The 12,074-nt window shown below is 34.2% G+C and overlaps 1 protein-coding gene and 1 long non-coding RNA gene across 3 annotated transcripts in view; one reads left to right on the top strand and one right to left on the bottom strand.

The window, feature by feature from the left end:
- Nucleotides 1-271: 271 nt before the first annotated feature.
- Nucleotides 272-12,074, top strand: part of LOC117102372 — a 12,255-nt gene continuing 452 nt past the window's right edge. The window contains exons 1-2 of one of the 2 annotated variants that reach the window (XR_004444404.1): nt 272-390; nt 7,122-7,412. This is a non-coding gene — a long non-coding RNA (uncharacterized LOC117102372). Of the gene's footprint in view, nt 391-7,117; nt 7,413-12,074 lie in introns of both variants that reach the window. The other variant, XR_004444405.1, reaches the window with a different exon arrangement.
- The window catches only part of LOC117102370 (retinal homeobox protein Rax-like), a 7,203-nt gene continuing 2,534 nt past the window's right edge, over nt 7,406-12,074 (bottom strand). The window contains exons 2-3 of the mRNA XM_033242631.1: nt 10,149-10,426; nt 7,406-8,194 (exon numbers count right to left, since the gene is read on the bottom strand). Of these exons, the coding sequence (XP_033098522.1) occupies nt 7,805-8,194; nt 10,149-10,426 (668 nt within the window). The 3' untranslated portion in view covers nt 7,406-7,804. The remainder of the gene's footprint in view (nt 8,195-10,148; nt 10,427-12,074) is intronic.

Consider the following 12,074-nt stretch of genomic DNA (forward strand, 5'->3'; position numbering starts at 1 on the left):
ATCTGCATCAATATATATATAATATATATATATATATATATATAGAACTGGAGGTCGCTGGAACAGAATGTTGCTACTCGGAGTTTCACGCTATTGCGATCGTATATATATATATATATTGATGCATATTTAATCAAGTTGGCACAAATTTTTCTAAACAACAAAAATAATCATACAAATTTCACAAAAGGCATTTTTACATAAGACTCAGGAATTGTTCTTGGTGTGTAAGAATATGCAAACAATAAGCTACTGTATAAATACTTGTTACAGTCTGCAGTGTCTTAATGGTCTAATACGGCAAAACAACTGACTGAGACACGGCTTGCAAATGCGGAAGCACACACATGCTCCTTGCAAGACAGCTACCGGACCAATTGAAAAATGACGGTAAGTCATACATTTTTCCTCAATTAATCTGAAATATGGAATGATATTCACTTCATGTGATCGAGAATTTGACGATCTATGTTGTTACAGTTTTACAGACCTTTAAGTTTCGAATCCCAGACGTTTATTGAGGACCTCGGTGTTGCATTGTGTCCATAGGATTTGGAATAAGCGTAATTATAATAAATGATATAGAGATAACAAAATTGATGAAGGAATAAAGACCTTTAATTTGAGTAGCACACCAGCATTAGATATAATACTTTTACTTACCTTATTAATGTGCTCTTTCTATGCACGATTTTTTTTCAAGAGTTACCCCCCCCCCCCAATGTGTAGGCTGTGAATTCTACTTCATCAATTTTGTTTCTTTTATATATATTGCACCATTTGATTGACCACCTTGTGCTTACCGCGAAAAATGATACTGAGTTTTATTTGTGTTAATTACTTTTAATTTGTTTAAATCACACCAGTTTACAATCTTGTCAATTTGCTCGTTTACATAGCCGTAAATCGATGTCATTATATGAATTGAAAGTATCGAATAAGATGGTAAAATCTGCAATTAGGCCGGTGTCCAAGTGAACAGTAGAACTTGCAATCGTTTACATAAGTAACAAGATAATCTGAGAATACAAACCCCTTGCCCTCTCGCGCCATATCTATGAACAAAGGCAAAATAATGGCATTTATGTACACTATAGCTCCTTTCCCAATGTAATGGACAATCGTCAATGTAGAATTGTCATTTATAGAATACTCTTTTTTTTTGTTTTCATAATTTATCATTATACCTAATTTGACATTTATATGACATTTATATAGGCCTACTTTTAACTGTACCAGAATAGGAAGCTCACTGATCTCGTCCAGCACGACAGGGCGAGTGGTCGGTGCACTACTGTTGTGCTAATGAGACTTAGGCATGTTTTGCACATGCTCAGATGGAGTAAATAGTATCGCTCCAGTGTTAAGCCAAGCAGTTCTCTATTTGTGACTTAAAATAAGGGAATATTTGCATTTGTGAGCAATGTAAGTTCAATTTATAAAGGTAGTAGTATATACATGGATCATTGTAATGGACTAGATAATTAGGTTTCAAAATTTTAGTTCTTGCTCCTTTTTGCCTATTTTATATACGGGTTGTGACATAGTTGAACTCAGTCAAACAGTTAATTAGATATAAAAATTAAAAGTTAAATAAATATTTAAATACAAGAATTGCAGCGCAAAATTAATGCTAAAATAAAATGTTCAATTTACAAGGGTAAAATACGAGATACGAATTATTAAAATATTGTTTTAGCAATCTTAGATAAGCATAGTAATGCACCTTTTGGGGCGTGGCGCCTGTACGATGAAACATTTCGAAAAAATAAGGGTGCTGTAAATCTCCAATTGGAAAGAATAAAGAGAGAGTTATCGCTGCATGCGCATAGTAAGGCAGAAAGACTAGGTGAAACCTAATGGAATCGGTATTCCTTTCGAAAATCTGCACGTCCATCCGGCCATTTAGAACGAAAGGTGTATGTCACGACTAAAATGACGGTGTCGCCTGCCGTTTTAACCATGAAAATATCCAAACTCGTGCAAGCAGAGTTTTGGCCCCCATCCAAAGAATAAATTAAAAAAAAATTGTTGCTCTCCACAACCAATATTGGGCTTGACATAGAATAATCAATTCTATACTATGACAAATGTATCCAAATGTGGGTAAGCAGCTCTTGCAATAGGCTTCAGTTAGTTGTTCAGTATAAGGCGATCCAGTGGATCATGCAGAACGAAATCCAGTTAAACGGCATGGGGCCTCATCCTTGATGATTTCCTCTTTATTGGGGCACCACAGACTGACGAATGCAAACATGCGTTTCAACATTTCTTATTCCTAGCTAACCTACTTAACGGTACCGCCAACAACTTGGCTTACAATTTTTGGCATAGAAGTAGGCAATTCAATTTAAAAATTCAATTTAATTCAAAATATATTTATTGACCAATTAAACAACTGAATTTAAACAGGAGGAAAATAATTTAAAAAAAAAATACAAATGATCTTTATTGTCCGATAAGGAAAATCCTCTTGCTGACTGAGCTCATGTTAAATATAAAAACAATATAGGCCTATACAATAAAACTATAAAAATACAACTAAAACAGTTACTATTCAGAGGCTGCTAATGTAATGCCTTGATTTAATCTTTTCATATTCTCAATAAAAATGTAACAGGAGTTATGCACAAATGACTTTCTGGTGCGTACATGATTTGCTCTCAGTGGCCGTATCCTAAAACCTGAGAAATTAAAAATATAATACATATAGAGGTGGTGTGACCCTTCACTAATACTTGACTTTACTTACTAACAGATCTCTCTTTATATATGCTATCAATTGGAGGATTTTCATGCTTATAATTTTGCCTGCACGCTTCCCGACACTTTCAAGTATGTTCTTATTCTCCTCGGAGAGACCTCCGAAGATCGGAAGCAAGCTTAACGTCACAACGCGTTGAATAACAGAGCTATAAAATAAAGTTAAAATGGTAACATCGACCTTATTTTGTTTGAGTTTTCTTTAAAATTAAAGCCTTTGGTTAGATTTAAAAAAAATAGAATTAATATGGGAGCACAAATTTAAATCTTCATCTTTTACAGTACCGAGATATTTAAATTCTTCAACTTGGTCAACAGGCAGCTCATTTATCATTAATTTATCATGACCATCGGTTTTCCATCTATTATTAAATATGATTTATTTTGTCTTACTTGGATCTATCGTTAAAACTAGAAGTTTGCTGACTCGTAAGTGTGGCTGTACACAATTGAAGGCACTCGAATAATCCACGAAAAGCGACCTCACAAAAGTGTTTCGTGTGTCTACATCATGTAAAACAAAAGTATAAATAGAAAGCAATTTTGGTCGAGAGACATAGAAACCTCAGATGTCTGTCCGATAGGCTTTATGGGGTAGATGTTACATTGTATGGTGGTTGAGGCAAGGCCAGTTGTTAACCTGCTTGAGCTTTGTGGAATGTTAACTACGTTCTTCTGGGGTGCCAACCCAATAGGCTGAGTTATGGCAGGGAACAGTGAAATTGTAATTTTACTGTTCCCTGGTTATGGCCATGTGTTTTTTTACAGGTTTCTGGTAAAATTCATTCCCTCTACAGTTATCAACCCTGTATTATTTAGATATAGATTGTTTTAGCATACCAAAGTGTTTTAATGGTGCTTTAAGATATTGTACTTTTAATGTACAATTATAATGTACTTTGAAAGTTAAATGATGTTTACACGGGAGCTTACTTGTTTAGTCATTTAATTAATAAATGACAATTACACACAGCTGTTGTGTTCCTTTGTTCATGAGTCCAGTTGGGTGTATGTACTGATGCTAGAGTGTAAAATAGTTTTCTGATAAAAGAATTAATTCCCCAAAATTTTTTATCTCAGATATCAATGGGAAGTTTTTAAAAACGTTTTAAAACTATTAGTACGCAAGTAAGAGTGTATACATTTAAGATGATCGATGTGTCTAGAATTTAAATGGATAAAAATACCGGTTGTTAAGTAAACAGGTTTACTTCTGAGGGTCAGAAATGAGGATTTTTGACAGCTTTAACAGTTGAGGTTATTCCATTCGGAATTTGGGCTTTACATGATTTGAGATTATCAATGGGTCTGAAGATTTCTTGAGGATTTGTTTGAATTTTAGAGATAGGAAGAGTATCCAATATGATTCCTACAATATTTACTCGAAATTTCAAGATTAAAATTGGAGTTTAAGGAAGATTTAGCAATAGAATTGGAAGAAAATAGCAATAATAGTAGGATCGTCAACTAAGCATTCATTAATTGATGCTTTTGCCATAGGTTTGGCTCTCTTCTTGCGGACAAACCCATAAAAAGCTTTACAAGTGTCAGAGCATCGTTTAGTTAGTTCAGAAATATATTTATGGTAAGATTTCCGTGTTTCCTATTTAAGTTTATTACGATAGTTTTTGTAGGCATGCCAATTATTTATGTTGTTTTTATTTTTCGCTATCTTTTTAATCTTAAGAATTTCTAAATTATCCATGGATGTTTTGCTTTCTTTTTCGCTCTTCTAGTAACAACAGTAAACATTTCTTGATACTGGAGGAAATGTCTTTAAGGAAGAGAACTCAACCAGTAAGCTAGTTAGGTAAAACGCAAAAAGAATCATGGTCACTACCTGGTATTTCAGGGTGTGGTGAGATAATTTTTACAATACTGGTTTCTGTATAAAGGTGATCAATTATTGTTCCATCATTAGTAAGGTAATTGGAACGTCTAGTCACAAAACGATCATTTGCGTTAAGTTCAAATTATCTGCTGCACATTTTAGTAGATTAAAATGAGTGTTAGGTAGGGCCTACATTGCACTTATAAGAAATTTCCTGGTACAGTTAAAAGTTTTTGATTTAACTTACTAAATGATTTGTAATGGTTCACCATTTCAAATGCTTTTATTAAAAGTCCAAAATAAAAACTATATTGCCATTATCTATTTCTTCTGACAATTTCTATGTTAAGTCTGTGATAGCAAGTTTTGTATATTCTAGACAACATATAAAAATCGTATAATTCTTACAAAGAAAATTTAATTAAGGCCCGGAATTTTCTGGTGGTTTAAAATGTGCAAACTCCGAATAATTACAACGATTTTACAATAATAAAAATAACTACACAAATAAACTATGATAGGAAAGTAATAAAGCATGATAATTAGCAATAAATATTCTGAAGATCGTGAAATGAATAATGCATATTTATTTGTATGTAAAACTTTATTTTTGAAGAAACGAAAAACAGGTTGTAGATTTACTGATAGAAGACAAAGATCATCTTCAAACACATTGTTCAAGAGTTCAAGTTTTTTCTGAGAAATATTGAATGTGGATGCTCTGTATTGCAGTAGAGAATAATTTCTATTAATCTTGTATTTTTTTTTTATCTTGTAGCCATTAATATTTTTATATGTTTATGTAACAATATTTATATATTTTATTTGTAACCTCTTTATGCAGCAAGATATAATAATATTTTATGAGCAACGAAGCGAAGCACAATATCGGTGTAATATATTTTTATACACACTGGTATCTGTCGATAGGTACCTTTAGTCATGTTGGTAAATTACCGATATGTAATGATGTATATTTTTTAACCATATTTCCATCTAGGTAGAGGGTAGGGCTACTAAACTGACCAACATTTTTAATGTTTTTTATTGGAAGCCCTTATGAATTTTTACCACAAAAAATGTTGGATGGATGCTGTTTTCATCTCTATACAAAACGTCATTTATTCGTGCTTTCACTTCATATACATAATATTCATAAAACGTTCGTGTTCCACACATCATAAATAATACATGTTTATTATTTTCAAAACATTTAACACTTACAATATTCAATAATTCATGAAAATTTTTATCATAATATACTATTTAGCATTGTACTCTTCTTTCGATTGATATTTCGATTGATATTATGCTCAAGTTTTGAACGTTATTAAAATGTTCAATTTAAAATTCACTGACATTCAGAGATTATAGAACAATCAAGTACATAACACTTAAAAGCACATAACCATAATTTCAATACATTACAATTTAAAGACATCTTAATATTAAATGGAAGATTCTTCGTAGCCCTTACGAACTGCGGAATAATAAAATTATCCAAGTTGTTTATGCGATTTTTAAAAATCATATTTCACATATATTCCTATGACCTATCAACCTTAGATTCATTGATCATTTTAATTTTCTAGAATTAAGTTTAAATAAATTTTACTAAAAAGTATTAACAAATTGGAAGCATGGTTTTAGGAAAAATGTTATGACCTTCTTACTAACATTGAGAAGAGAATATGAGGTGGTAATATCGTAATAAATCTATACAATGCATGTCTGAGCAGGGAACAGTGAAATTACAAAATATCGTTGATCAGTACCATCATAATTTTGAAACATCATACTTTCTTAATTATGACAAGTCATGTTTTTATTAAGAATTTAATAATAATTATTATCCACAACAAATGAATCCATTTTTGCGCGATTTCCATATCCCCGCAACTATTCTTGGCATATATGGAGATTAGGCATTAAGTTCTTATTAAAATATCTCTATTCCCTTCATTGAAAATGTTGTGAAAAATTCGCCCTATCCACCTTTATTATTATTAGACCGCAGACCCTTCTTCCTCCACCACCCACACACCACAAAACGAAAATGAATAAAATAAATTATATTAAAATATAAATACCATGAAAATATTCAAAAATGATCATAAAACAATTTACGTACCTCATTAATCATTTTAAATTGGAATATAAAGGAGGTTGGAAAGTTGTTATGGTCTTGTTGCCACAGGCACATTATAGGCCTATCATTAATGCACTTTCCCACCAGTGGGAAAGTGGTCCGACAGAGAGCGCTCTCTGACGCATGACCTAGACAATTATAGCGCCAACAAATACGAATTTTATAATTACTCTGTTGATGAAAGAGACAAAACGTGTGCGTAAATGATTATGATTAAACAATTATTGCTCCTTTTGGGATTGAATGTAGTGATGAGAGCAGCATCTCAGTCGGTTTTTAACTGGTGGTAGCACTGTGTGTACCCTGAACCATGGATATTCTTTCAGATCTTGGCCCCTAGTTCAATTCAAATCGCTAGTATATTTGTGTTTCAGATAGATAGCTGATATTAAAGATATATAGGGCGGCGTCTTTCTGATGAGACGTTTAAGCCGTTGGTCCCGTGTTATATGACCAATGTGAACGTTGAAAAACGAAGAAGAAAATATGGGACTGTTTCCCAGTGTACTGCTAATTCACCACCAGAATGACACAATTGGAAACAAATGTTTTAGAATAATCGAATTACTAGTATACTTGGTGATGTCTACATATCGTGGGAAAGGAGTTGGCTTAACAAGATTGGATGTGTAAATTTGTATGAAGTTGATCTGTGCTTTGTTAAAATTGGTATGTACTGCCTTTTTGTTAAATTAACACTTAGCTGGAGCTACCAGAATGATTTTCAATCACTGCAGTTGTTGACGTGACGCTGGCTGTTGATTTTCAGTGTGGCAATGGATCGTTGCGTAGATGGTCATTGATTAAAACATGATCCGTCGCGCGGTTTTTTTTTTTTTTACTTCGCGGTCTTCATTAAAACGTAAGCTTAAGCTGTGTTTCCCTTCCGTCCTAATACATATAGTAGTATGCACCATGAAGTAACCTGTACTCTTTGGAAAACTTAAAAATATATCCATAATGGGTTTCATTTACGTATTATTATGTTTAATACTATTGGATATTGTTGTCATGAACTATGTGTAATAAATATGCGTAAACCATTAGTAATGAAAACTGCGTTATTTACAACTATCGTCGTGAATTGTATCACGCAACGGAAAACATCTACTGGGCAAAGCCAAAGTATTGGTAATATTTTGCTGGCCTGTTCTTGATAGCTTGACATCCCATACTGAGGGAAATAAAGAAAATCCCGCAGCGCTCCAGGGTCTTAGAGGAGTTAAGTCCGGTTGACGAGGTAGAATTCTTGGATACTGCAAGTAAAAACCAGTGGAACCTAGTAATGGCGAAGTAAACCACGGTTTGATTGGTCGCTGATGGATGTTCGACTTACTTGCCGACATGCTATGTTGAAGTGAGTTGAGCGGACAATCGTGTTGAAGTTTGATTGCATGTGCCGTTTCTTTCTCCTGGCGCCGCCACTTTGCTCGCCTGTTTTGGAACCATACCTTTAAACAAAATATGTAGAAAGGCAATGCATTTATTTTTATTAAGCATTATTTTAATAGGGTAGCACATGCAGCTGCAAAGCTGACTCAGAGGGCACACACCTGATACGTGTGCAACAAACAGATCACTCATCCGTCGCATTATGTTATTAGTTGGTCAAGTAGGCCTACATGTATCCATCACTATTATCATATACTGATTTGAGTGATGTTTTGGCCCAACTCAGACACTAAGCACAAGTTAGTCTTGTGGTTACACCAGGCTAGATACTTTGAGGACTTGGTTCGATTCCTACCTGAATCACAAATTTCTTTCGCAAGTATCTGGGACAGTGGTGGCGCTGTCTCTTATACACATCTAGATAGCCCCCTCGTCGGGGTAGCCTAGCCCTCGCCCCCGGTCGGGGAAGACGATTAATTCCGTCAGGGGATAAAAAAAAATTTACATGTCTGTTCGTTTAGCGACCATATCGCCTTCATTGACCTATTTGTCTACTGTTTGTGTTAACTTTTCATCGCAATAACAAACACAATAATAACAATAATAATAATAATAATAATAATAATAATAATAATAATAATAATAATAATATAATAACATAAATTCACACGCCATTTTATTGTAAGATATCCGACTACCGTCTATATTACTTTTCACATTAAATTAAGCCCATGAAACAACAGGTATTCTTCTTCACAATGAATTAATTACGTTCAAACACCTATTGGAACGTAAGTCTGCAGAACAGCGTTTTGACACAATTTTTTAAAAATGTCAGTGCATATTAATGTTATGTATTGAAATAAAAAAAAAGAATTCAAATGCCCCTCCCCAGTTTGAAAAATTCTGGATCAGCCCCTGTTCAATGGGACTAATTAAAAATGGTTTACGCTCTACATGACAAATGCTCGTTTGGATATTCATGATGCTTGGAATACATCTTGATCGGGGAAGCAACCTTGTGGTTTACATTTCAGGCGAAATTTCCAAAATTTATAAGTTAACTTTGAATTAAAAGCTTGTACTGTGACGTTCCCGGTGACATTGTGTTTTCTTAATTTATCGTAGTATAATGTCACACATTGGTGGCCTTACAATTTACAGTAAAACATTATTCTTATTCGTAATTTTGTTGTTAATAATTTACAATCACATGGATTATGAAAAACCTAGATTTCGCCATGATGGGAGGATAGTATTGTAATGTAATACGGTGATTTTTTTTTTTACATAAAATGTAAAACGGATTTGAAAATAAGTACATTGCTTACTCTTTGTTTCTCGTTGTTTTATTCATTTATTTCATGAAAAATTTTCGGTTTTGGAAGTTAATTTTGACATAAAAAAAAGTCATGTTACGGTAGCTTGATGCCTATCAAATAACTAATAAAAATTCCCCAAAACCAAATATCCGTAGCTTCCAGGGGGGCCTCTCCCCCTGGACCCCCACCGGTGACCCCTAGGCGGCTGACCCCCAGCCAAGTGAGGCTCGCTTCACTCGCATAGCCCTCCCCCGTCGGGGCCTAGCCCGCCTGTCGGGCAGATCCTCGCGTCATCTGATTTGGGAACGTACTAAGTATTCAGTACGATAACACGTAAGGTTGGCAAAACATCACTCCTATGGTGCCTGACGCAAATACATCGAAATAACATTTGCAGTACTCGCTGCTATTGTGGATCGGGTTTCACACTAGTCACTAAGCGAAAGCTTGGTGGTCTAGTGGTTATGACACCAGGCTAGTTATCTGGAGGTCTCGTCGAGATTCCCAACCTGAATTTTGTTCGCAAGTATTTGGGAACGTACTGAGTATTTCAGTACGATAACACGTCAGGGCAAAACATCACTAACGCAAACAATAAAATAAATCAATTTGGTTAAACAAAAAAGAAATTAAATCATAATTTATTTATATAACAGCAGCAAAATAATTACAGCATGATTGATCGTCTCACCTGAACTTTGACCACTGACAGATTAACCCTTACTGCTAATTCTTCCATAACCTGTACATCCGGGTAGTATGATTGTTCGAAAGCATTTTCAAGTTCGTAAAGCTGAAATGCCGTAAATGTCGTACGGGTCCGAGTGCGAGTCCGTGGGTGTATTATTTTTTGCTCGTTGTTGGCATTTTTGCAACTGATGTCATCTTTTGCTTGTATGGCGGCGTCGGACTTCATATCGTCTGATATATTTTTTGAGATTTTCTGTCGCTTTGATTGCAAATCATCATCTGTAAAATCAGGAGAACATGACTTAAATATCTAGATTATCAATGGACAATACGATTTGATAAATTTTTAAATAAAAATGTTATTTTAATTTGGGGTGGAAGATATATACACGAAAGTCCGAAAAAATCATCCACTGGGGTCCTCCAGGTGGTAAATTGGGGAGTGCGTTGGTGGACAATCCACACTCTTTTCGAAGATTGCATTGCGTTCTTTCACGTACACATTAAACAAAACTTATTATCCGAAAAACGGTACCGGTACACTGTTGAAACTTGCATTTCAGCCGTCCCTCTGAAACAGAATGAGATCAACTGATGGAATTGAGGAGGGACCAATTTCTTTATAATATACAGTAAACAGTTTTAGCGCACATACCGTGGCTACCACTATTAGCCGACCGATCTATAATGCTGGTTTATTTAATACACAAAAAGTAACTATAAACTGTAAAATGAAAATGTCATTAAATCATTTTATACTTACCAATGCCTCAAAAAGTATTGATACAATGTGAAACGAATAAAATTATTATAATGAATATCAAGTCTAAAACTCAGATATTTAGATCAAATTTAAGAAAGTTGACATAACCAGTTGAGATAAAGAATACAATAAAACTGAATTATACTTAAATGTTGTGATAGATGTAGACATTCCTTATGCAGGGGCGGATCCAGCCCTTTAAGAAAGTGTGTGTTGGGGGGGGGGTGTGTAAGACCATGAATGTCCGAATAGAGCGACATTCTTAGGGCAGAGTCCATCCCTGACCGACTGTGAATTTGAAGAACAGATTCGTATAATTTACAACATCAAATTCCGTGGTAATCTCTAGCCGAAAAGAAGTGATACTACATTTTAATAAGACTCAGAATCAGTTTTCAACTGGCTACACAAATTACATTTTTTGTATCTTAAACAATTTTAAAAAAATGAAAATAAATCATGTGATGCCATTAAAAACATAAACCCATAGCTTAATCATTATGCATTTTTTTCTTGAGAGTGTGTGCTAAACATTTTAAACAATGAAGGACAGGAATCTGCGATTGTGAAAACAAATTCATAAACCATTTGGACAATTCGGTTCCGCTGGGAATTCAAAATAAATTGCAGGCAACTGATTTTAACGTTTCTTTTTAACACGAAAAGAAGAATAGCGCTATTTCTCGATGCACTGCAACTAACGGAGATCATTATGATACAAATTCATCTTTAACCTTTTTTAAACGAAAACACAGAATTTCCGAAAATATACTTTTAACTTTCATAAATAAATTAGGATACTACAAAAACAATTTGAAGTCGCCCTTCAGTGTACTACACATAGGCCTATTGACGCATCATAACAAATATAACTGTTTAACAAACATCGTAACACGTTGCGAATTTATTTTGTCAGTGCTTAGATGACTGATCAGGACAAAATATTGCTGAATAAGAAAGCAACGTGTTAAGAAGTTTGCAAGCAGTTCCAAAAATATATCATGTGATGCCACTAAAAAATCCTGTAGGTCTCCATGGTTTAATCGGTATGATACTCGCCTTGATAACGACAGGTTGCAGGTTCGAATCCGCCAGACACATTTTCATAGAAGTAAAGAAACGTATCGTTGATGAGCAGTGTATGCTTGTCTCTTATACACATCT

This window comes from Anneissia japonica, unplaced genomic scaffold (genome assembly GCF_011630105.1).
Source record: "Anneissia japonica isolate Jap-2015-1 unplaced genomic scaffold, ASM1163010v1 scaffold288037_len161832_cov179, whole genome shotgun sequence".
Lineage (NCBI taxonomy): Eukaryota > Metazoa > Echinodermata > Crinoidea > Comatulida > Comatulidae > Anneissia > Anneissia japonica.